General features: G+C 34.4%; 1 protein-coding gene across 1 annotated transcript; it reads right to left on the bottom strand.

The window, feature by feature from the left end:
• Window positions 1-115: 115 nt before the first annotated feature.
• ATM1 (myosin 1) lies at window positions 116-22,161 on the bottom strand. The gene is made up of 24 exons (XM_059589490.2): window positions 21,799-22,161; window positions 20,561-20,936; window positions 17,871-17,972; window positions 17,652-17,795; window positions 17,395-17,545; window positions 17,255-17,282; window positions 15,234-15,399; window positions 15,037-15,100; window positions 14,896-14,909; window positions 14,692-14,776; window positions 14,002-14,105; window positions 13,723-13,861; window positions 11,628-11,746; window positions 10,145-10,297; window positions 9,968-10,057; window positions 8,927-9,004; window positions 6,696-6,854; window positions 6,152-6,358; window positions 5,351-5,556; window positions 5,084-5,219; window positions 2,276-2,405; window positions 2,023-2,169; window positions 1,504-1,571; window positions 116-1,242 (listed from the first exon to the last, which is right to left on the bottom strand). Exons 2-24 carry the CDS (start codon window positions 20,930-20,932, stop codon window positions 589-591), a joined length of 3,516 nt encoding a protein of 1,171 aa, XP_059445473.2. The 5' UTR covers window positions 20,933-20,936; window positions 21,799-22,161; the 3' UTR covers window positions 116-588.
• Between the last annotated feature and the right edge of the window lie 5,693 nt (window positions 22,162-27,854).

The raw sequence follows: 27,854 nt of genomic DNA, 5'->3' as shown, positions 1-27,854 counted from the left end.
TCTCACATATGCTGCAAGCAATCCAGAAAGATGGAATCTATAAACGGAACGGCTGCATTGCGCGAAAAAAAATAATCTTCGTAAAAATATATTGGCAATTTTTAAACATTAGACGTAGAATTAAAAAAAGTGCACAACTTCGGGGATAAAATGTAATTTTCCCCTGAGAATACAATAATTTCTATCCATATTGTAAGAAATGGGTGGTTGATGGCATCATTCAAAACCAGCCGTTATAGGATTGAATTAGGCAGATAAAAAAAAAAAACAAAACAACAAAAACCCGGCAGTTCTATGGTTGGTAGACAACTCGGTATTTCATTAACGTAACTGGATCTATATTTAAATTGATATACATACTTCAATTTCCAGGCTCAGTAATGTACCAAATCGCTTGCAACAACACCAAAACTCTTCACAATTTCTCTATGCAACAACTCGTGGCGATAAATAGAAAAGAGCAAAGAACAAATGATGATTCAATAAAACTGTGAATGATCAACATTAGCTGCTCCTTCCCCAACAACTTCTCATGTCGTTAACAGTAAACAGATGGGGTCTCAATAATTGAGACAAATAATAACCCATCTAATTTATCCTTGAGCTGTTCCTCCTTCCCCACCATTTCCTTTTCACAGCATTTCCATCTTCACTTCCAAGCTTATGCAAAATCACCTTTGTTTCCCGCAGTCTTGACCCGTAATCCTTCTTCCAAGCTTCAAACATCTGCTTCAACCTTCTAAGCTCCCGGTCTGGATTCAGACTTGCGTCAACTTGACCGGACTTTACCTCCACCAAGAACTTGGCATCATCACCAAATACTTGACTCCTCTGCTCAAATTCTTCGGCTAACCTGCTTATTACACTCAAACTAGCACTCATTGGCCTCAAACCATTGCTCTCAACCCGCTTATCACTACTTCCCATATCTGAGCTGTAGTCTCTATCATCGCTAGCATTTACTGATGCGTCAGAGTTTCTTTCGGAATCATCAATGGCAAGGCTCTTCTTTGCAATGGAGAGGCTAGATTGTAGGGATCTCATTTGTTTCTGCCACACTTCTTCCATGGATCTCATTTTCAGCTCATATTCAGACCAACGACTCTCATACTGTTGGAGACGTTGGTGGAGGATGTCGTTCTCCTCTTCTTTTTCTCTCAGAGCAGCCTCAGCCTTCAGAACTCGTCGCTGTAATTCAGCAAGGAAGGAAGACTTCACCAGCACCTCATCCGATTCGTTAGCCTGTTTGGAATTCATAATTGTAGCTTTCTCAAACTATGAGAATATGGGAGATTCAAGAAAGCATTGCATGAAAAATAACTCATATACAGGTAGAACACGATCAAAAGACAAGTTGTCCATACAAGATTAGCGAATATCTTTTTGTGGACACTAGTATTTCCATGGGATTTTCTTTGTTTGTGGCCAACAACTGATCCACGTAATTGGATCTTAATATTTAATATTTCCTTAGGAGATTAACATTGCAGCATAAGGGAGTACCTTCATGTCCCCAGATTTCAGTAGTCCTATATCTCCTGAGCATCTTCTGACCAGCCAGCCACGAATAACTGCCAGATAGCACAAACAAAATCATGAAACAAAATAATGAATAATCTATGGTAATACTGTAGATGTAATGACAGATGAATTTAGAGCTGGCAATATCAAACCCAAGCCAGCCCAGGTTAAACAGGTTTTAGTTGGGTTGACAAAACCAGTTGTCCGAACTCCAATTCAGATTTTAATTTCAAATATAACCTAGTGTTTACAACCTTTTATGTTTTGAATTATATTTTAATGTGCACTCGATTTGCATTGATTTTCTTTGTTATAAACAAATTGGTACATTGAATCTGGGCTGAAGTGCTGAACCCAAGCCCAAATTTGACCCGATCATGAACTCACCAAATTGAACCCATTACATAGTTCTCTGCAAGTTTGTATGAGGCACTCCAATACGAACACTATTACCGAGCTTCAGAGGATTTGGTCCTACCAAGTTAAAATTTCAAATTTTACCTGATTGTATCACAATTGATGCGTCATTTATACTCCGCAATTTCTTCTTAGCAATCCTTCCTTTCATCCGCTTTTGCATTACAATAGCAGCTCTCTGTCTCTGAAGTGTGACTGCATATTCCTTTCTGGTTTTGTCTCCCCGAACAACTGCATGAATAGACGTAGCGATATTGACTCTCACAAACTCTTTTGAATTTCCCCTTGACAGAATATGAACTATTTCAGCAAATGTAGAGCAAGTAAAGGGAAATACATGACTGAAGAGTGGCAATTCCTCTCTTAAGTTCCTTAAGGTAACAGCGCGCTCGGTGCCCTCTAAAACAGCTTTGAACCCTTAAAATACCATGGAGGGTACGGTTTCTTGTATCCTCGAGCACCCCAATCTGCATCATCATCCTCGGAATTGTTACATCAGAACAATAAAATAAATATGAACTGCATTTTCACAACAGCATATCAACCAAGCCAGGACAAACTAACACAATGTTGAAATAAGCCCTTCATTACCAAATAATGATAACTCAATTGACTTTTATTCTCGATTGATTGAAGTTGGCCACATGAATACTTCTAACCCACTGAGCCCTAGCTAGAGCCATGTCCTTAATTACCTGTCTAAAACCATTTCCTTCCTTATACCCACATCAGAACTTACTATTGTTACCAACTAATAATAATATTATTATTATTAATAACAGTAATAATAATAATACTATTATTATTATTATGACAATAACAATAACAATAAAAAGGAATTGAACTTAAAATAATCTCACCATAATTACATGCAATGGAAAATTGGCTTCAAATTTTAATAATGACAGAATCCATCCAAACTCGTTGACATGAAAATAACACTTTTTTGGCTGATCATTGAAGCTTTCTATTTCATGTACACTACCTGATTACATGAGTTGCACCGTTTGCACTTCAAATGATACCTTGATTCTTTATAATAAAATTGAAAAACTATTGTGCAGCATCAATACCTTATGAGTTGCTAAAATGGTAATAAACCAAGCTGTTAGCAAAAGTTAAAGCTTGGCTCATAAGGATCACGTTTATGCTTGTTTAGTAAATGAACAAGTTCAAGCTTGATGTAGTAACTACCGTCCCTATCTCTCTTACCCTAATAAACTACCATTCATGTGTCTTTTACCTCACAAATTTTAACCCAGTGTCCAGTGCAACTTGAACCCTTTATTTAAGTTTCAGTGAGAGTTTGTCTCCTCAGTCCAAATCAACTGTTAAGTTGAACAAAAAAAGTGTGAAATAAATGTTAAAACTAAAAAACTGAATTTTTTTTTTTTTTTTATCTAAACAAATATAAAATGAAAATGCTTGTCAAGGGCAATTTAGTCATTTTACATGCTTTTCCATCAAACTGAATGACTGATTTAAACATAGGGGCAAACTGACACTAAAAGTTCAAAATAGAGTTTGAGATGCACCGAGTTAAAGTTGAGAAAAGTGATACAAGGATGGTAGCTTGTGGGAGAAAAATGTCATTTACCCTAAGTTGTACAATAGAAAAGCCAAGTCCAAGTAAGGAAACGTCAGCTCCTTTAGCCTCATGGAAAAGGCCCTCATAAACAAGCTCATATAGGTTTGGCAGTGAGCTGAATTAGGATCAGGAACAAGAGTATATAGATTATGAAGAATTTAATTACCCTTCTAAACATTTTTGATTTAAGGGGAAAAAAAAAAAAGAAAAAAAAAGGCAAGGGTCTGTATGCTTTCCCCATCATCTCCAGATCCCAACCCACGAAAGAAGCTTCTCTCTTTTATGCAACTACCACACCTTATCATCAAGGGCTTTTTTGGATTATAATTTTCCTTTCTTGATTGAGGAGATGATGATAGAATTTGTAACACTTTGGTGTCTCCTTTAATGTGGACCTAGCTAGTTCATAGAAATGGTGATCCACACTACAGCTGTGAAGTTCATCAAGATTGATGTCTCTTATCTATCTATATGTGTTCCTAATCTCCATTTTCTACCCTCCACTCTAGTAAATTTGTCTTAAATGATCTAACAACAGGAGGTAATGACAGAATTGAAGCTGATATTTGTACTGGTGAAGAAATGGAAGGAAGTTGACAAGGTGGGCGAGGCCAATGAGGATGCGCTTCAAGCCCAAGTCCAAGATCAAGCTCAAAATGAGCTAGAGCTCAGACTCAGTTATCATCAAGCTGATGCAAGCACAAGCAGCCAAGCTTTTCCAACATGTTTTGAGTTGAACTAAAACACATATTTGTTTGCACACCCTAGATATCAAACAATATTAAAATAAAGCGAGCATGCAAATTACAAGCTTATCTACATACACAAACAAGGAGAGAAGCCATTACCACCAATAAGGACTAAACTCTCAACCCCTTAACTCAACTCGACTAAGCCCTAATTAAATTGGGGTTGTCTATCTATATCCTCAAATTCAGCAAGGTAGGCTAGAAGTACTCTTTGCCGCCATTCTAATCTATCTAAAATCACACTTTCTGTTACCTTCCTATTTAACACATCTTTATTCGCTACTTCTACTCATGTTCTTTTAAGTCTTACAAAGAAACAAATAAAATAAAATCACAAGCGCAATCGCAAACCCCTATATACCCAATTATGGAGTACTCACACATTAGACAAGCTTGTCTCCACAATTATGGTCCACTATGGGCTGCACATAACCCTTATACAGAGACTGTCATGCCTCATTTTTAATCTACTTAACACTCTGGTATCTTCTTGTGGACTCCTACTCAACATGGTGACAAAGCTACTCACCAACAACAAATTCTAGTACTTGACCGAAATTGTATCTCGGATTGGCTCAATCACATCCCTACAGAGCAACGACAAGAAATGTGGTTGATCAATTACATTCACTTATAGTACATGTGCAACTTCTTGTCCAAATTCATTTTCCCATTCCAATGGGAGGGAGGACTTCTTGAATAGTATTAAGAATCCATGTCCTTGTATCTTCCATGAACTACCTCATGGATAAATGCCATGCACCAACTAATAATTTAGCCAAAAACCAATACCAAATATATAAAGTACCTGTCCAGTTCGGAAGAACAACTTTGTGTAGCCAACTTGATACATTTCAGGCAAGATATTGAACTGATGAAGAATTGCAACTGAAACACTAAGTGGATCCTGATATGCGACGTTCTCCAGCAGAAGAAAACCATATCTGATGTGAGATTTAACATCAGATATCCGCCAAGCCAAAGAAACAAATAAAAAAAAAAAATCGTAATCAATTAGGAAATATATAAGAATTTTTAAAGCTGTAACTGAAGAAAAAATATTATCTTTCTTTACCTTCTGGCAAACTTCTGGTGGGACATTCTGGTGGGAAAGCCAGATCTTGATATTCGTACTACTTCTAGGACTCCACAACATCTTAACTGCTGCAGCACAAGTCCTTGCTCATACAATTTGGGAGACTGAAGGTTATTGGGCTTGATACAACGTATGAAATGAGGTGTGGTGCTTTCTAGGCGTTGCATCAGTAGGAATAATTGACCCTGAATACCAACAAAAACAAGTAAATAAAAGCAATACAATGAGCAGATGAACTACCTGTACTGAAACAAGAAGAAAAATAAAATAAAATAAAACCTTTACCACAGTATACAATTTTGAGAACTGTAAGCCTCAAAACCTCATAAAGGATGGCTATCTACTTCTTTTTAATTCTCTCAAACCTAAGACCACTGCACCCCTTACCCACCTTTGCCAAGTCCCACAACTGGGGATTCAATGTGGAAAAGCTTAAGCTTTTAAGACATCGGGTGATTTAACAATTATCATCCATCTATGAGCTAAATTGAGGAAGTGACTAAAAAAAGAATTAATATCAGTGTCCAACCAGATCAATTCTGAACATTGTGCAATGAAATTTCACAACTTGACAAATATACTTGAGAAAGAGAAAAATAAAGCAAACCCCAAGAATATATATAGATTGAAGATTTTATACATGCTACAAACTCATCAATATCAAATATAAGTGAACGAGGCTTGCACAATAGAATAGATTTCATAATAAGTTCACACTATCTTGCTGCAAATTTCAAATTCAAAACCAAGCTTATGACTCATAATTGGGAAGTAGCGTACCTTAAATTTTGTAGCAACACTTAGCTTTTGGGAGTCTGCTCCACCTGCTTTATATAAAGGACCAGCTACAGGTTTCTCAGATTGTGCAAGCATACTAGAAGCAAATATCTGAGGAAGGCGACAAGAGCAGGAGGACAAAAGTTGAATGGAATCTAGATGCAGTAAATCCCTGTTCTTCTCCAGAAATCCAGTTGTATCATATGTAACCTGAGTGGAGGAGCAAGTTGAACCATCTTACAGTCAACTAACAAGAACAAAATGAACCAAAAGAATTGAAGTTCTTTTCCCCCTTTTTAATTAGCAGTTTTGTCAATAAAGAAAATATGTGGCACTCGACATTTGAAAACATGACAATCTAACAAACAGTACCTATGCAATGGCCATTGTTCCAAATGTAACACAAATGGGATCAGGCAAATGATTTACACTTCATAAAATGAAGCATAATCAGATTGCTAGATCATCTCTCGATAAGAGGGTACCAAGCAGTTGAGAGAGGACTGAAGGAAAATAACAGAAAATATTAATAATGACAAGGTAATACCTCCCCCGCATAGTGACAGACAGAAAAGGCTTTTCCTCGTTCTCCTCTGAAACAAGAATTGGAATTCAGATGCTGCTTAAGCTTGTTGGCGAAGGTCAAATCCGTGCCATTCGGGAAAGTTGACTCCTCATCTAACAAGGATAATAACCCCAATGGTTTCTGCACATAATTTTTTTTTTTTTTTTGAATAAGTAATTCAATCTCATTAATAAAGAGCAGAGGAGCACAACCTTGGCACACAAGAAGTCAAGAAGTATACTAGAAAAACCCTAACGAAAAACAAAAATCCAAAAACTCAAGAAAACTAGGAAAGGAAGAAAAATGTCAAGTTGTAGTTATGAAGGTTCGAACCCATGTCTAATTTGCCAATGATAAAAGGCATTAGTACCAAAGGCAAGCTTTAGAATTTTGGATATCATAATTGATTCCATTCTTCTATTTTTCATCTTAACATCATCATTAAACAGCACGCAAGTAAAGAAAGGAAAAAATCCAAGCTCTTTACATGTTTCATTAAGCAAATGCTCAAATAATAAGTACTGCTCAGCTTGGTTCAATTGCAGCCCTTCTTCTTCTTCCTTATATCCAGTGGGGTTCTGGTGTTTTCCTCTTTAGCATATTCTTTTATTTTAAACAAAATAAAAATAAAAGATTAAAAATATTTTAATTTTTAGCTTTACAAAGGTGACTTCAACTAGCACTCTCAACAATGTTTTCAAGAAGTATTGGACATACAGAAAACCAACTGCATCACAAAAAGTAAAAAGAGTCGTTATGGTTATATGACATGTTTAGACGAACTTTGTGAGCAATATTTTTCACCAGGGTTTGACCAAAACACTAGGATTAAACTCGATCAAGGCATAACTAATAAAAGATGTAGATTAGTAGGCTTATTGCCTAGCCTGTCCTTCCCTGGAAAAGGTGTCAAGCTACATTATGCATGCCAACCTCCCCCCAAACCCCACCCCTTCTCTTCCCTTTTGTCCCCCCAATTCTGTAGCTAGTATTCTGCACCTACCTAGATGCCACAAAACTCATGATAACAATGATGTTGGAACTTCTACTTCTGGTAATCAGCGGGGCCACTAATGGACAGGCCAAGCCATTGAAATGGGGAGATAGAAAACAGTACCCAGTTTCCAAAGCCCTAAACTTGCAAGAACTAAACTAAATTTTGATGGATAACAAACGTGCCAAGTATTATTCTACCAACGCTAAAGCAGTAATGAAAAAAGGCAGAATCCCGATACATGCATTGAAAGCATGGAACAACACTCCAAACACAAGGTCCCAATTTGGAACAATAAACTCGCCTACTACGAACGTTTTGATAAGTATTTTTTTTATAAGTTACTACTAACGTTCTAGAAGATAACCTTGCAAATGCCAAAAAAGTCCAGAACTTTTACCAACAAGAGGGCACAACCAAAGGAAACCCATTTTTTCCCCTAGCAACTGAAACTCTTTTGGCTCAAACTCTACACATTTTCCTAAGCAAGCCACTTATCTATAAGTCGTTCCTTCCATATTTACAAATAATATTAAAAAAAAAAAAACAATATTAACATAAAACCAAAATTACTGAATCATAAGAGGTTGTCAAAAGCCAAAAGGACAACCAAGATTTTTGAAACTTAGAAATACTACAAAAAAAAATTATTACTACAGGGAGTATCTTTCCCAAATGAGTAATCCTATCTAGCAAATTAATGTATAATTGTCATACAACTGGATGACGTGGCTGTAAAAATCAACCATTGGATCAACATTTTTTTTTTACAATGGTTGATTTTTACTTTCACGTCATCCAGCTCCCCAAATATCCCATTTTCTAGATTTGAGATAACATCTTCGTACACTTAATCTGTCAAAGAACTACACCCAAACTAACTAATAATGACCAGCCCCCTACAACAGATAAAGAATATTCGCAACCAGTCACTAACCAATGCAAACACCCATTTGTACAGAAGATAATCATGCAGATCTGGATATGAAGTATCCAAACATCTAATAGACTTGCTTTTCTTTTCCAGTAGACATGCAACCATATATAATATGAATACCAATCACTATCCACATACAAACTGTTGTCTAAAATTTCTGAAAAAGAGGAAAAACATGGCATTGCACAACATCTAAAAATAGGTGTAAAATTAAGTAATTATTTTCTATACTACAAATCGGGGAAAATCCACAAAATGCATCTGATGCATCAGGATCTGTACCTTTTCAAAAAGACTAAGACAATCTTGGTTGTCTTCAAAATCAACTTTTGTCCAGTCAATGCCATCTTGGATGTATTCCTGAAAAATAAAATGGATAGTTAACATAAGTAAGCAAATTATCTTTTCAAATATAGCTCCTTGTTCAATTCTTTTCTACAGATTTTAACACATAACAAACTGGATATAGTAGGATAAAAAAGATCAAGAAGTTATCAAAATTTAATTTTACCCTGAGAATCTAGTTCAGTGGGGGCAAATCAAGCCTCTCCAGCAATGATTGATTATCAAGAATCAAACATCTTGTCCCTCAATAAGCACTTTGTTCAACATGCAACTATATATAGATATACACATATAGGCCCTGTTTGTTAAACAACAAGGCCTTTTTCACTGTACTGTTGACATTAAAAAAATTTTAAAAAGAAAATAATGATTGGTATAAAAAAGTAAAAAAATGGTATTGAAAAGTGAAAAATTTTGTTTTGTAGTGATTTTTTTATTTAAATAGCAGTAAAAAGTAAATGATGTGATATAAAAGCGTATTATGTGATATAAATTTTGTTTTGATGTTGTTTAACAAACACCACCATATAGGTGGAAATGGGTGAGGTTCCATCAACCATCATGAGGCACTGTCCTACCATAGTTTATCCTCCTCTATATATGAATATTTGTTTGTGCGTGTGTAAGCAGGCTAAAGAACTAATATATTAAGATTGAAATCCAGCCAAACAACTATATCACTCAAGAATAGAATGTTCATGGGTATACTCATGTGTTCTCTTTCTAGAACAGTGGAACAAAATAGCAATGTATTCTCTTTCTAGGGTATGCTCATGTGCTATTTTTTGGTTTTTGTCATTTTAAACTAAGCCTTAGCAATATGGCTTCCACTTGTTTTGGCAAATAATCGGAATAGCTGATCGGTTTTCCATGGAACTCAACAGAATAAAGGATTGCTCAAATCTGTACGGTTTTACATTCACCTTTAATGAGATTGGATTATTACTTATAAAAAATAAAGAACATACAAGATAATACCTCTTGTTCTAACTTGAATAGATGACGATTAAAGTGCTGCTGCAATCTCTCATTTGCATAATTTATGCAGAACTGTTCAAAGCTATTCCTCTGCAGATACAAATATTGTATACCATAAACAATTAGTGCATAAAAGAAGAGAGAGAGAACTACAGCAGGAACATAATTGAAACATACATCAAATGATTCAAAGCCATAGATATCAAGAATGCTGATGGATCTGCCAGTACGCCGTTTGCCTACTGCAAGAGATTTGTTGATTTGTTCAACCAGCCACTCAAACAAACAAGCATAAATTGATTTTGCCAATGCATCTCTTGTGTCAATGGCCTGAAAGACAAAACATAATTTTTCGATCAAGGAGAGGAAAGTTACTAGAATTGGTCAGACTCAAGGACATATTCATATATTTTCACATGTAAAAAAAACTTCTAAGATTCCACAAACTTAAAACTAATTCCAATTCTAGAATGAAGAGAGTGTCAGCCAATGATTAGGACCTAGCTCTTGAAAACTTTGATTATAATTGTGGGACAGCCTTTTTTTCGTTCTTTTTTGTTATTCATTTGCGTAATTCTGGGACAGAAAGCTTAATCCCAGATAACATTTAAAAAAGATGAACAGATAAAGAAAGGCATGAAAGTCTCTGTCCAGTGAAGCAGATTCTGTTATATGGAGCTAAAGCTTCAAACTCTTGAAAATACTAAAATTAAGATTAACCTTGTATAAAAATGTAAAAACTCACCCAAGGAAAAGAAAAAATAAATTTCAAAGCATTAGAGACAAAAACAAAGACAAAAAACAAAAAAGAACAAAACAAAAACAATTATCACTGTATTTTACTTTCTTTTATAGGCAAATATAAAGGATTGCAACCATACAGAATTTAACACGAGACATCACACTCCACATCTAAGTTGAAGAGAGAGAGGAGATGACATTTGGTCTAAAGACCTTGACTATTATTGTATAACATAAAGCAATTTGAAAAAATTATTTAATTTTTAAATTTAATTTCAACTCTCTATGACTTGACTAAACATCTGTCAATACCTACTAAACCACCACTATGGGAAACAACCAAAACCAATCAGTAATGCCACATGCCTCAAGTTGTGTCAACTTAAGAAACAAGGAAGTGCTGCAATCACAACTATATTATAGTTTCACAAAAGGATCTTTTCTCTTTTAGATGAAGAAGACAGAGAAAGAGATAGGGAGAAAGAGAAGGGGGGGGGGAGAGGGAGAGAGAGAGAGAAAGATTTGATAAATCCACTCAAAATCCTCTTCAGCACAAGCTTCAATTCTAAAGAAAGACTTAAAAAACGTGTTACATGCCACTCATATGAGCCACAAAGCACTTGGGTCTGGAAATATGTAACAGACATTTTCAAAGGAGCCTCACAATCCAGCAATTAAACCATGATCCCACCCACAACATTGTACTGATCAGGTAGTTGACATCCATGTAGAGCAGTCTTTACATGATGAGGGAGAAACAACAATATCAAATAAATTTAAAGGAATGTTTCTCAATCCAAAGACTCCCACTACTCTTGGGAAGTTGCTTCATCTCTGCCTAATTTTTATGCCAAATTTACATGGTGCACGATCTACAATCTACAATTGAAAAGATAAATTTTTCCATGAGTCTTCTTACCTGAGATAGTGTTAACTTTTGGACAATATTATCATTCCCAACTCTCATCGTGCGAGTTGACAAAGCCAACTTAAGCTCCTCAATGTCACATCCAACTAATTTAGCAACATTAAATAGACCTGAAAGTAAAACAATTCAAGCTCATGTTGAGAACATACGAGCACAGACAATAGGAAAGGAGGGAAAGAAGGAATTAACCAGGAAGGTCAAATTCATAGAAGTAACTTCATTTTACGCAAAAATTCATAAGTAAAATTTAATGTATAAAGAAGATGCATATTACTGGTACGATAGAACAAGAAGAAAGTATGGACCAATAAATCATTAAATGTAAGTCTGGCATTGAAACTGGTTGCAAGGACTTAGGAGTCTAAAATGTAGCAAAATCTGTTGCAAACGATGCCCAAGAAACCATCCAACTGCAAACTCTTGGAAAATTAAATTAAATAAAGCTTTGACAGTCCTTTTTTTTCTCCCATCCAATTCCATAATATTGAAAAATGCCAACAGCAAGCATATGTCTTGCACTGCCAAGACAACTTTGAAGAATTATTGACAGAAGAAGCCAGCTTATATGCAATAATAGCTACAGACAAATCAATTTAAAATCATAGAAACTCGATCACCATTTCTGTTCAATAAAATTGTCAACATCTCAAATCATCTCCAGCTAAGATGACAACAGCAGAAAGAACCATCTTTGTTTGGACACCCACATATTAACTCGTCTCTGGGCCATGCACATAAAACAATTAGTTGACTAGAACTTTACTTGGATGAGAATTAGATCCTTCTAACTCATTTGCAAAGCCCAACAAGAAAACAAAAGAGCATATGTAGGAGCATGTCCTATCTTCAAACTCCAATTCTCACAATTTCTTTCAGATTCTTAGGACTGTGAGAGAAACCAGGATCTGTCCTACATGTCCTATCTTCCAACTCCAATTCTCACAATTTCTTTCAGAAACTTAGGTCTGTGAGAGAAAGCAGGATCTGTTAACAAATGATTTCTTCAACCAAGGTATTTTGGCTATATGCAACTTCAGACAAGCCTGGGTAAAAAGAGCAAAATTTTTCTAGCCCAAACCTTCCTTTATAACTACACCCCCATCAAATACTGAATCTAATCTTTCTTTTTTTTGTTTTTTTTTTTTTTTTTTAATTTTTATGTCGGGGAACCTCTCCAAGGCAGGGCCTTTTGGATCCACCCCTACAGAGTAACCGGTCCCGTGCACCGCACCTTCGGAAGTTTACCTACACGGAACTGGTTAAATCGCTGGCTTTTTACCAAGGGGTGTGGCCCCAAAGGATTGACTGCACCCATGAGGTGTTGATCCTTGGACCTTTGAAGGGATGATACCTCAAGACCAAGGCCTCCACCACTTAGGTCAAACCCTTGGGGTTAAGTACTGAATCTAATCTTAAAAATATTGGGCCATTATTTGCATTTACGGATATTGATCAACTATCTCCCATGGATCCAAACCCTCTTTTGGAGTAGCTCTGAAGGCACCCCACACCCACACAAATCCCTTGAATGCAATAAAACTTAAATTTGAAGCATTCTTCCTTGGGAAAACTGGGAGTCAGAATAATTCAGGAATCACTTGGGGCATGTTATAGCCGGCTTATATTAAAGTAATCTATGTCCTTGTTGACTGATCTTAGGTATGAAAGATTTTTGTCCTAGAAAAATTCTATGATGGAGACTTTTCATCTATATCAGTTAAGTTAAAAATGCTCTGCAAGGCCCTAGGAGATAATTTCAATTTGTGAGTGAAATCCAAGATATAACCAACATGGCAAGTACTAAGCTCTCTTGCATTCTGTTAAATCACCATTTATCCCAAAAACTTAAACCAGTAGAAAATTGTGAATTTAATCATTTAATTAATATTGTAAGACTCTCCCTCGTGTGGTCTCAAATTTCCTCTCAACAAGTAAGCCTAACAAGTGAAATACTTAATGAATTGGAGGTGATTTGTAGAGTTTGGTTCGAACCCAAGGACCGTTACATGTTATGTTGGCATATCCAATTGGGAACAAATCGCAATACTGGAAATGCATTTCACTTTAAGTTCTAGAAGACTTTTACCTTCATCCATCACAGCTTCAACATGATTTTCGTTATCAATCACAGTAAACGAGATGTTTCCTAGCCACAAGACAGCAGCAAGCATTGCAAATACACTCTGTTGGTCTTCTTTGCTGATATGGACGACATCCAGAGCTTCCTAGAGAATGGCCACAGCCATAGAAAATTAATTTGCAAATCAATTTTTTACTTCTTAGGACCCAAAAAAACAAAACCATGAACCGTACTATAAACCTGAAATGTAGACGGGAGTTTAATTCATGATAAGAGAAAAAGTACCACAACAATGCGAAATTGTTCAGCATCATTAACCCCAGTAATTGAATAACAATTGCTCTGCCTCAGATATTTATACTCGTCTGCACTCCTCAAATTTAGCTTCTCTGTGTTTCAAAAATTAAATGGAACAAAGAAACAGATAAGGCAAAAGAATATAAATTGACATGTATGGGATACAGGTCTTCAAACAAATCAAAGCAGAGCAGAATGCCATTCAAGGCAAATAACACAGTGAATGGATGAAAGGACTATGACATTTAGCTGTAATGTTAAGTATCTCCTGAACTAAAATAAAAAGATAAAAAATCATATCACTAAATTCTTAGAATCAGAAATTATCAATTTAACATCTAACAGACGAAAGCCATAATAGTGCAGAGGTACAAGCATGAGATCTACAAGGACAAGTCAAAGTCAATATTCTAATCATCAAAAATCCAAGAGACCAGTTTTACAATTTCATACTTTCTGAAGTCTTATAAAATTAATTCACCAATTTTACATAAAAGGCCAATAGAAAACTAACATAAATGTAAAGTTTCCTTCACTCTATTATTCAGAATTTGGAGACAGTAGTAGAGACAAACATATATCAATCCATAGAAGTTCTATATTAAGATACCTAACCATTTCCCTTCGTGTGAATAAATAATAAGCTTCAAAATGATATAAATAACTGGCAATAATAACCTCTTAGATCAGTAGGAACCCCAGCACAGAGCTGATAAAATATATGATATGACCTTTCTCCCTCTGTGCATTGGACCACCCTAGACTGTTGACATCGTAAAATGAAGAAGTGAGTGCCCAGAAAAAAGAAGAAAAAAAAAAAACACATTGAGTTAATAAAAACCAAATGGGCCAGAACAATAGACCACAGGGATAAAGAATTACCTTTTCAAGTAAAACTGTGTACAATAAGCAGAAGCAACACAGATTCAAATCAAGGTCAGTTCTGAACTTTCAAAAAATAATAATTACAAATTAATAAGCTACAACTTAATCCGGTAAAATAATCAGTACAAGTGAACTTACAGGTTTGAATATTGGCACCAGATATTTTTCCAGTTTCACTGAAGTGAATTTCAATGAGCTTTCCCTGTGACATTTTCACTAAGGTTATCAAACCTTACAATATAAAATGCCATAACTTCAACATTTTCCATTACTACTGCTAACCCTCATTACAAGCATGTTAAAGTAGTAATTCATGAGAAGAACAAGGAGCTTACAAAGCGACTTGAATTGTCATTTCTCAATGTTTTTGCATTACCAAAAGCTTCTAAGATTGGATTAGTCTTCAATATCTCATATTCTATTCCGCTTCCACCACCAAGAGCAGCCAAATATTGCATCGCTATTTTTGCAGTCTCAGTTTTCCCAGCTCCACTTTCCCCACTGAACAATTAAATGCACACTTATAAAAAAGTACACATAAATACGGTAGCTGATTGAAACAGCACAAACTCAATGTATCCTCTACTACTGTATTAAATCTCTCATTTTCCATCATGATTGCTACAAGCACCACATAAATTGCAAAGTTTTTTATTAGGGACTCAGCATAATAACAACAAAACATCCCATTGATAAAACTGCTTTCTAGCTGAAGTTATGTTTACATGTTTTGTGTTGTGCATAGGCACAAAATAAAAATGTACAGGGAGTGGGCTTTGCATTCATATACCTATTACATGCAGGGATTTCAAACTAAATGGCTCAACACCATGGCAACAAAACAACAAAGAATCCTATCTCTTGGTAAATATGAGAATCTCCAAAGGAGAAACAACGTAAGGAATTAATTTTTCAGATCCAGTACAGACACTTCTTTCCAGAAGATTCTTATGTTTCTCTTCTTCCAAAACACATTACACGAGACAGACATGCTACGGACTTGAGTGCTTTTTGTTTGCATCTGGGTTTATGTCCACAAAAGTATAACAGACCCCTGCTTTGATCCAATCATCAAAAAACCCCGTCTTCTACAAAATGCTATGGGCTTCTCAAAGATAGGAAACTTCTCCAATATCCAGCTTTTCCTCCGCGCCAAATCAAACATGGAAGCTGCTGGTATGACGCTCCTCAGAATTAGTAATACCTCACACTTCTAAAAGATAGTAATACCAACTCTAATTCTCAATCACATAACCATTTCTCGAAGTTAAAATCCCATAGCCAACCAGCAGCTAACAACTCTCAGAATCCTCAAAATATGGAAATTAGCAATTCATATAGTTCGCCAAACTTTGACCCCTTCCCGGGCCTCAAACTAATGCTCATTACCTTAAAAGCTTCCCCTAGAACCTCACCTTCCTAGCCACAACTTCTCTCCACAAACTATCACTTTCAAAAGCCAATATCAAAACCCACTACCTCAAAAAAATATATGACATAAAACTAAATCTTATGCCTGGAAAAGGTAAGACTGCAAGCAATTTTCCATTTAAACTTGGGCAAGAAAAATTTTCATACAAAGAGCTCAAAGAATAAATTCAAATGCCTATATTGGCAGCAGCAATGATGACAAATTTAAGCAGCCATAGAATAAATTTGAATGCCAAGTTTAGTATTGGCAGTATGAATGATGAAAGTTAAGCAGATAATCAGTGCCAATAAATTCATGGATCTTGTGACCTCCACTGATATGGGTTTTGGCATCTAGCACAGATGAGAGATGTCTGACACATGAACTGCATGGCATGGGATTGTAATTCTATGAGCGAATTTTCAAACTTTAGGTATTCTAAACTCATAACAAGATTATCAGTGAGATTCCAGCAATGTCACAAACTCCTCCCACCTCTCATTTTGTCTTCTTTTATCCTCTGTTTATAATTTCCTCTTGATTGCACATTTCACCAACTCAGTAAACATGTTAATACCTCATATGCATCAGTGTCTAAGCATCCAAAACACCATAAACTTGTTAAGACTGTCCTTGTAACATAACCAGAGATCTTTGCATTTAGAAAATGGGAAAATTCAATTACATCCCGTGTTTAGGCTTTAAAGCACAGATCTCCCATTGTGGATTTTATGGTCATACTTACAAACAGAAAATGGGTAAAAAAATTGTAGGACTGAAAGGTATTAAACAATTACAATATCCTAACCAAACATTCTCTCTCAGTATAATCAAAGTGACAAGTCTCCAGTTAAAAGCTTTCGACAAAAGATTTACTCATCCACATACATAGTTCGAAAAGAATGACCAAGAGGAATTGCACAAAGTTAGTCAAAATCTACTGACCTTATAATGATGGATTGATTAACTTCATCTGGAAGAAAAAGAAGCAAAGTAAGAATACCACACACTAATGACGTTTTTTGGAGAGAAGCCCTTAACTCCTGAAAACTCAGTCTTGTAAAATTACAAATTAGAGAAATTACCTCGTACCATTTCCCGGATAGCGGTGTCCGTAATTGCATACACATGTGGACTCTCGATAGACTTTAGCTTATATGCTTCAATGTAATCATTTCCATATAAAGAAACTTTCTTAAAGGGATTTATAGCGACCAAAACAGGGCCAGCTTTTGTCTAAAAAGCAGAGAGTTATACCATAAATCCATCAGGTGAAAGCAGAACATTAGAAGTAGAAACCAAAATATAAACACATTCAAAATAAAAACATAGAAATACTTACATATATCATATCTTGGTTGTATCTACACTGAATATTGTATAACACTGACGGTTCATTTAAATAACTTAGCTGCATAAGATCATCTACACCATCAAGTATATCAGGATTTGCTGGTACCAAGCTTTCAGTTTTTACATTTAAAACCTACAAAAGAAAATGTGGAGTAAACATCTAATTGTGATTAAAATTGTAATTCACAAGTCCCAAAAGTTCTCTTACTTTCCCACCAGGCAGTGAAATAACAGACTCAGATGATGAAGTTGCTAAAATCTTCCCCAGCTCCCAATTCCCATTTGGAAGTTGAATCCAAGACTGAAGCTTCTGTAACAGTAAACTTCAACAACTACGTAACAAATACTAAATAGTATGTTAAAACTGTCAACTCAATTGACTGTGATTCAGACACAACCAACACATTATGATATCTACTATTGCATATTTTTTTCAATTTAATTTCTATAGTTGCATTACTTCTAATAATTCATGCAAACTGCAAGGAAACTTACCAACAGAACAAAACTACAAATGCATTCAAGCCACTCTGAGAAATATACAAGTAATAAGCATCAGTGAACTGCCTACTTATAGAGTTTTCTTTGTTGACACTTGTTGCATACGAGATATAAGAGTCATCTTAACCTCTATACAAGTCGATATGAAAAAATAAGAAACCACACACAATACTCCTTCAAGAAATCAAGGAGCAGAAATAAATTATCAATCTTTGGTGCAAGTTCTGAGTACAAGAATTCTTATAATCCAACATCTCAAAACTCACGAGCAAGTATTTCTCTAACTGGGGAAAAATGATACAACCATGAGTAATGATAGAAGTCCCTCTTGTGTCACTCCAAAAATAATGTGGCTTTTAAAATCACCATTGGGCTTGTAATTGATCATTATTAAATTTTAATCAAATGGTGATTTTAAAAACCACCTCATTTTTTTAGTGACACAAGAAGGACTTCTAACATTACTCATACGACCATGGACTAAAGTCAAGTTGCTACCTATAGAGTGATTTTCAGTTCTGGCAGCTTAAGAGCTTTTAATGCATTGAGCCATTATCATTATGTGACATCCGATTGAAGCAAGACCTATGGTTCAAATGGTTTTTAAATTGAACCATTCGTTTAGGTACTATAGGAATTTTTTAGCAAGGACAGATCTGGATTTATAAAATTCTTGGGCATAATTATATTTTTAGGGTTATTTGCTAAATTATGTTTAGTCTATAGATTATTCTAGAAATTTAAATAGGATTAGTTTTATTAGGCATTTAGTTTGTTATTCAAATCAGGAATTCTAGCTTTAGCAAATTAAACGAGTTAATCATCTATATAAATAGGTTTAAGTGCATTCAAATAATTCAGACTTTGATATTAGAAAAGATTAAGTTTGAGTATTGAGAAAAATCGCCTAGCATTATCTCCTTTGCTGTTCACTGGTACTATTCACCAGTAAGCCCCAGGAAAGTCACAAACTTTCTATTCTCTTCTCTCTTGTGCAACCCCAGATTAAGCACTTCTCCTTACCCATGACAATCTAAAACTGTATATATTCTAACCGTTAAATAGCCTATCAAAGAAGCTTTTTGTCCAGAATTTTCAAGTGACCTGCTTGCTTCAAGAAACAATGATCTTGATCTCATTCCCTATCATTTCAACACCCTTATAAATCTTTGAACCTAATCCTTTCTTTTAAAATTTTAAACCCTAAATCCATGAATTCTCTTAACCCGAAGCCCACCACCCACATCATTCTTCAAACTAACCCATGAGGTACAGAAGAGAACCAAGGGAAAATGAAGCAAATACTGGAAGAACATTTGTAGACCAGGGAGCTCTAACATTGTAATTATCAAAAGATTAATATATTGAGAGACAAGGTAAAAACATAAGTTGTATATTTTTTTCAAATTTTTTTTTTGTTATAAGTAATAACTAGTCTTATTAAATTCTTTAACTGCTAACATATTGCGTTGGCCTGGTAACAACTCATGGGGCCAAAAATAGCAAGTCAAACACTTTTTCAAACCAAAAACAAAAAACAGTTACCCAAAAACACTGACAAACATAAATATTACTAGGGGTGTCATTTCCATCTTGTTCTATAAATACAAACTAAGAGCCATTGTATCTCAAAGTTATAAATAAAACTTAATGTCGGTGGTGTTGTTACTAAAGTTTTATTCATTTCTTCATGCCAAAAAAAAAAAAAGAAGATGAATAAAGTCAAGAAATAAATGAGACTATCAAGACAAATTTAAGATAGGATGGAATGTATGGTGGAAATAAACATTTGTTACAACTACTTCTACATATATATAATTATGTAAATATATGAATGTATCTGTGTATATATGGTATACATATATATAAATAGATTTCTTCTTGTTGCTTAGTTCCATTACTGCTAATGACTGAGTAGCCATTTGATCTTTGTGTTGCTACCTACCTTCTACATTCAAGCAAAAATTCTAGAAGTCCTAATTCAAATACAGAACACACTTACATGCCCTAAAGCTTCTGTTCTCAAACCAATAAAAAAATAATTAAAATTAAAATTAAAAAAAAAAAAAACAAAAAAAGCAACAAAATCATTACTTTTTGGGTCTCGAGTGCATCTCATTCTCTTTTACATTTCAGTTGCTCACCCATTTTAGCATGCCAAATGCCCCCTATTGTAGACGTGTGTAACTCATAAATACATAGTTATGAAGATTGTACGTATAAAACAATAGATGCAAGCTAGAGAAAGTACAAAAATACAAAATTTAAAACGAAGACAACCAAGATAACAAGGACTTCTCTTACATTCTTCTAGAAAAATCAAATAATACCTTGTATATCTGAAAGATATCAAAGCTTGGCAGGAAAAGAAAATTTCAGCCAGAAGCCACAAAATACCTTCTTTGCAGTGTAGGAGGTGGTGTCATCCCACCTACATTCACTACGTGATGCCGAGATTGAAGACAAATGTGAAACCACTGAATCCAATTCTTCATCAACAATCAAGGGCCTGTCTTCAACTGATATTGCATTCCCACTATATGGGGAATCCTCAATAACTTGACCCCTGTAGCCCTCAACTCCCTCAACAACCCCGTCACTTGAATCACCATTTTCAGGAATACTCGACGAGATCAAATAAGTATTTCGCAAATTCCCATCATCGGATTTTTCAAGACCATCAGAAGCTGGGGAACCCGTGAACCTAAAATCCCCAGGCAACGATTTGATCGACTGGAAAGAAGGCGAGGCCTGAGAATTCTGCGACATCTACCTGAAATGTGTTCCAATGAAAAAAAAAAAAAAAAAAAAACTCAGATTTTGAGAGTATTGGCAGAAGCAATGGGATACAAATTAAGATTACAAAAAAAAAAGCTTATTTTAAAACCAAAAAAAGCAAATAAAACTTTAACAAGGACCCACTCAATGACTTATCCAATGAACTTAATGGCGGGGACCATCGTTTAAGATACAGACTCTAGTGCTCTTTACTTATCAGTCACCATTGACATGTTCCAAATCCAAAAAGTTGCTAAAATTTTCAATTATCTTCAAACCCAAACTAGTCGCTGGCGATATGATTTCAGCAAATTTAGGAGTCCAAACACTTTGAAGTGGTTAATACAATAAAACATTCCAGGGATCCTCGATCTGACCCTTATCTTTGAACTCTTTTGACAATTGAGCCCAATAACTAAACTTCGAATTATTTGACAATGCACTTCTACACTAACACGTCTTTCACCTTGATGCATTGTTTGGTTGCTGAGAACTACAGGGAAAATCAAAGAAAATAACTTTTGAGTTAAGAGGAAACTAGACATTCTGAATTGCAAAGTTTTCATTATCTAGGGACCCAAAAAAAAAAAAAAAAAAAAGGTCTCTCCAAGGCAACAAATTAGTCAAATTAAAAAATAAACCAAAAAGAAAATACCAGTAAAACCCAGATTCTAAGTTTCTTATCTTGTTCTTCAGCCAAGCTAGTAGTTAAAATTAGAACCAGTACCAAAAACAAAAACACCCCAAAGAACCTAGATAGTCAAGTTCTTTGCTTTTGCTTCATTTCTCAGCAGCCAAACAGAGATTTCAACTTAAAAGAACACAAATTCTGAAACTTGGAGCGATCTTTTACCTACCTCAGAGAGGAACTCAAAACCACTTTAGATTTTCACTCAAAGCAGAGTAGAACTCCGATCGACCGCCAAAAAGAAACCCAGAGAGAACTTCTCAGAACACAAGAAACCACTTGAGAGAAATGTGAACTCCGAAATAGATTTGGCGAAGAACGTGGAAATGAAAAGCTTCTCAAGGTGAAATCTTCAAAGCATGCAGAGAAAATTATGAACAACAATATCAAGATGGTCACGGTGAGTCTGACAGAGAGATGTTTGGATTCCGAGAAAGTGGGCGAGAGAAAATGAAGGAAAATCCGAAGCGTGTGGAAAGTGCAGCTTTTTCCTGCTTTGCTTTTTTCTCTGTTTCACACATATGCTTGTAAGAACTTGAATTTTGGTTTTTGAATTGTTTTTGTTCAACTTAAAATTAATTTATTTTTTATTTCCGAGCCATTCAAATTTCGAGGTTTTTGCGGACCAACCGAATTTAAAAGAAGATATTTAAATTCTAACGTAATGGAAAATTGGGCTTGTTTGACGATATTAACCTTGTCAGTTTTTTTTATAAAAATACAAAATGGCGAAAGTATCTAAAATTAACTGAACCTTTTAAGGGGGAAAAAAAAAGGCATTATTACATTTTGAACAATATTTTTTCCAACCTAAATTATTAAATTACATCATTAAAAAAAAAAAAAAAAAAAAGGAAAATTACAGTACCTCGGGCCGATTTCAATTCGACCTCTAATGTTTCCCTCCTAAAATTTTTGGCGATTTTTAATTCGATTTCCAATGTTTTAATTTTTGCAATGCAACCCCCTTCCAAACTTACAAATTTTTTTTCAATTCGACCAATGTTGTCCCAAAATTCTCATATTACCCCTAGTTTTTTTATTTTTTATAAAATAAAAAATAAAAAATTTTGGGGTGCAAAATGGTCAGATGGCCAAAAGCCACCCCGAATTTTTTTTAAAAATTTTATAAAAAATAAAAAAACTAGGGGTGCAAAATGGTCAGATGGCCAAAAGCCACCCCGAATTTTTTTTAAAAAAAAATTTATTAAAAAATTTAAAAAAAAAAAAATTCAAGTTTGGGGGGTGCACTGTAAAAATTAAAACATTAAAGGTCGAATTGAAAACGTCCAAAGCTTTAGGGAAGAAAAGTGTAATTTTCCAAAAAAAATAAAAGATTATTAAATTACATGTGTTTTAAAATCAAGTTTTTTTTTTTTTTTTTAAGAGTATGAAATTTTAACATATATTATTTAAAATGTATATAAAAATCAAGTACTCTAAAAGATCAACTTTATGTGCTACCGTTTTCATCCAACTAAAAATTAATGTAAAAGAGTGCGAAAGTTTAATGTACACAGCAATCATTGGTGAGACCACATGACTGAGAAGAAAAGAAAGAAAAAAAAATAAAAAAAGTTTATTTTTGTCAATAAAAAGACAAACTTACAAATATAAATTTGGTAGGAAATGAATTTGGTCTTGACACATTTATGAGTAAACTTGGCATGAGTTGTCTAGTTGATAATACCAATTTTTAAATTCCAAAATGAGGTACTCTTGTTTTTTTATTTGTTGTGTGGTTTTTGAATCTTGATTGAAATTCAAATGATTCATGAGCATCTTGAATTATGGAGTACAATTCCTTTTGTATTTGAAATGATTTAATTATATGCTTAAAACTTCAACAATTTTGTTATGATCTTTATTTATTACTTAGTATTATGATCTACATTTTTCTTTTCTTATTATTAATAAATAATTTAATCATAGTCCCTACTTGTGTGTGTATATATATACAACCAGAACACCCAAACTATATTGGCGGTCAAGTGAAAATGCAACCTGGGAAGGATGTGGCCCAAAATTATGGAAAAATCATTTGGAGTAAGAGAACACAATAGAAGCGGGAATTCCTTTAAAGACAACGAGTCTAAAGCCCAATCAAATCGGGATAAGGAGAAACTCATATATGGATATGATAAAACTATTACAACAACATAAATACATAGAAAAAAGCGGGGAAAAAAAAAAAAAACACACACACACACCTTGCTCATAAATCAACAGTAGTGGCGGAGAAAGTATTGGGGACACACTGACACATAAGGGCCAGACGAGGGGGGTGTGAGGGCTAGCTAAAGGCGCAAGGGTGGACTGAATTGACAAAGGAGAAAAATCTAGTTAGAATAAACTAGATCCAAAAACCAAATTAGTAGTAAGAGCAACGGAGCGCCGGAGACTAAGAGTAGAGTGGTGGAGGAGATGAACGACATGGCAGATCGAAAAAGGTGACATGACAATTGTAGAGAGGATGAGGCTGGGGGGAATAGTAAATCCCTTCAGATAAATTGTCAATGACAATAAATAGAGCCTCAAAAGATACGAATAAAGCTTCAAAAGAGGCAAAAAAAAAAAAAAAAAAAAAAAACCTCTAAAAAGGGATGGGGGAGGAGAAGGGAGGTTTTCATTTATATTGGAGATAAAGTTTGTTAGCTTTGTGATCTACCATTCGTTATGTACTTATAACATCTACATATCCAAAAAGAAAATAATAAAACTAATAATTGTAATTAGTTTTTACCAATCAAATTCACCATATAAGATTAAACAAATCTAATAGTTGTCAATTGATTTGCAAAAAGGATGATCTGCAGATGTACAAGAGATATACATGTAGCAAGTTTCTTTCAAAAATGATAAAATTATTGTTAGATAATGGCCTAATTATAGAAAATTAATTAAAATTATTGCAAACAAATTTCAAGCTGTCAAAAAGGATGTCATTGTCCCTGCTCTTACATTTTAACTTTTTAAGTCATTTCTCTAAAAATAAGGAAAAAACTGTTCAATTGGTCTCTATGCTTGGACTTTATAACAAATAAATTATTATGATTTGAAAATGAACTTATAAATCCTTTTAGTATTCGTATGTAACACAATGGTATTAATTCCATATAAATTTCGGTTATTTTCTGACAAAATCATTAAGAAATGACTATTTTTATCTTCAAATAATCTTTTTTTTTTTCAAAAAAAAAAAAAAACTTATTTAGAAGTACCCAATCAGCGCCTATAACCACCCCATAACCTAGGTAGTTCAGTCAGTTTTAATGGTGGCTATGAGTGGTTTGGCCACCCCATCGATTGGCTATGGGGTTGACCAAACGACTCCCATAGCTCTAGAAATGATTGACCACCTCTAGAACTACATCCAAAGTGACATAATCATTTCTAAAGTGCTTATAGGGTTGGTTCGGCCACTATACATCATTTTTGTTCATTTGCTTTTCTTTTGTTTTCTTTTTTTTTTTTTATCTTTATAATTTTTTTAAGGATAAATTTGTAATTTTAGAAAGTAAAATTGCACTAACTATTCTAGTATATATATATATATATATATATATATATATATTCTTAGTAATGAATACTGACGAAACCAAGATTTCTCATTTGGGGGGCCAAAATATGTTGATAAGGGTTAAGTATAGTTTTTAAGCCTAAAAATACAATTTCACATAATAAAAACACAAATGTGAAACTTAGCACCGATTAATAGTTTAAAGGAATTGAGTGTGACATACAATGCATAAATTAGTGATAATTGAAAGAGGTTGAAGCCTTAAAGGTAATTAACTTTATAAAAAAAAAACAAAATCATTAGTGTAACCTTTTCAGTTTTAATTTTTATATATATAAGAAATTATAATTTTTATTCAGTTGGGTCAATATTTGAGAGCTCGTACCAAAAGAATAAAAATAAGAAATAAGGACATGCAATAGGTGTCAAAAGAAGACGAGGGCAAATTAGTCATTCTTTTTGTGATGATTAGAAGCCTGAGAAACGGAGTGACTCATCACGCAACGCAAGTAGCAAAAGCCCTGGGGCCGGCTACAGTGAGTCAAAGACTCAAAAAAGTGTTTTGAAGCCGGCCACGTGGGAGTGAAGGCGGCATGTGATTACGCCACGCCAACACACAACCATCCAGCTTCAGACGTTTGAAAACGAAGCCGGCAAATCCTCGATGCGTATGGTGTAATGCACTCGTACTCTGTCTCTGTCTCTCCCATTGTCGTATTTCAGCGGGTCAGGATCAGACCATCAATCCTCAGCCTAGACCCGCCCATCATGCGGGTCAGGATCAAAATTGCTTCTTATTTCTTAATTATGGAAACGCACATGCTTGGAAATTTGAATGATAAAGGATGAGGTTACAACTCATAAAAAGCATTCAGCTACAGCTTAGTGAGCTTACCCTATTTATCATGGGGTTGCAGTGAAATTAATGGAAGCAACGACAATAGCATAGAAGTCCGAGGAATTGAGATATCTTATAATTTTTTTTAAATTTGAGATTTTTAAATTCATAGATCTCAACCGTTCATTTAATTTAAACGTATAAAACAATCTATGTTTCAGGATTTAATGAGTAAGCTACCCTTAATGAATTTAATTAGTCATATTTTCTCATTAAAAGCTGAAACATAGCTTATATTAGATGAACGGCTGAGATTTATAAATTTGAGAATATCAAATTTAAAAGAAATTTTAAGAGATCTTAATCCATAAAGGAGAAAGCTTAAAAATCATCTTGGGTGAGTGTGTAAACAAATTGCAACCACGTGGAATGCTACCGACCGCTAGATCTAGTATAAAATAGACCGATTTGGTGCAATCTATTTTGCTCATCAGGAAAAATACTTGATTTGAGAGAACTAACTTAATTGGTTGCATAGGCTATAATAATGCATACTTTTTAGCATTATTAATTTCATCCATAATTTTCATAACATAAACATTTACACATAATAATAATAATAATAATAATATGCATAAATTATATATCTATTAAGATGCATTGTATTAGAGAAAAATGATAAAAGATAAACACCATGACTTTATCATGAATAATACATTCCTTTGATCATCATTCATCACCATCATCGCCATTATATCTTTATCATGAAGCATCAAAGAAAAAGGAAGATTAGATGCAGTAACAGCTGGAAATAGAAATGGCATACCAAGATATGCCTATTGTTTCCTTGCCAACCTCCTCACTTATATATGGTCAAACACAGAGGGCCCTCTTGTAGAAAATTAACCTAAATCAAAAGGCCACATGCATATGCTATATCATGCCCCCACATTAAAATGATCTGTATGTCCTATTGTATGCAATTTGATTGAGCCAATCATGTGAACCACAGGGGACTTTTTCAGCCTTTATATGTTTGAATTTTTCTAAATCAATTGCTTATTAATTAGATCATGTGGTCAAACTCTTTGAGGATCATACATAGCCATAGGTTTCATTGATATGACACTGCAAATGTTCACCTCCGTCCAGAAAAAAAGAATGAGGCTTGTCAATTGGTTGGATTGCTATCTATCTATCTACACGTAACTTTAGAAAGAAGATATAAATTTATGGTGAGAGCATGACTTGCCAGATATCTGTATCAGCTGACATGACAAATAACTCTTGACACAATATTTAAATTTGACATAAATTTAAAATGAAATTAAGAATCAGCCATTCTCCTCATAAAACAATTTTGAGAGGAGGGACTGCTCCCTCATCCTCTCCCCTTCCCTTTCAACTCCCCTCTCCTTTTTTTTTTTTTTTTTACTATTTTTATTTTATTTTATTTTATTATTATTTTTTCATGTTTGTAGGTGTTATTCCACTAGATCAGCAACTCCGACCTTTCTACTATGCGTCCATTCACCTTCTACCGTGTTGTGCCATTCATCTCTTCCTCGGCCGTTGTTATTGCTTGCTGGTTGTTTGTTTGTACAGTTTAAATAAATTTTTTTAAGAAATTTGGCTACCCATATCTTAAATCTAATATGCTCGGAGCATATATGCTCTTTAACTGTATTTGTACATGGATTAGCGGAAGATTGAAATCATAGATATCACTTGATTATAAGAATTTTTGTTTGTATTTATGACTTTGTAATCTTGTAACATGTGACTATGATTTTGCAGAGTTTCATGCTTTGTGTTGTAAGAGCATTTGCTCTACTCTATAAGAGCTTTATACTCGTGATGTTTAATC

Source organism: Corylus avellana, chromosome 4 (genome assembly GCF_965113065.1).
Source record: "Corylus avellana chromosome 4, dhCorAvel1.hap1.2, whole genome shotgun sequence".
In the NCBI taxonomy this organism is placed as follows: Eukaryota; Viridiplantae; Streptophyta; class Magnoliopsida; order Fagales; family Betulaceae; genus Corylus; species Corylus avellana.
This window is presented reverse-complemented; position numbering and strand designations above follow the sequence as displayed.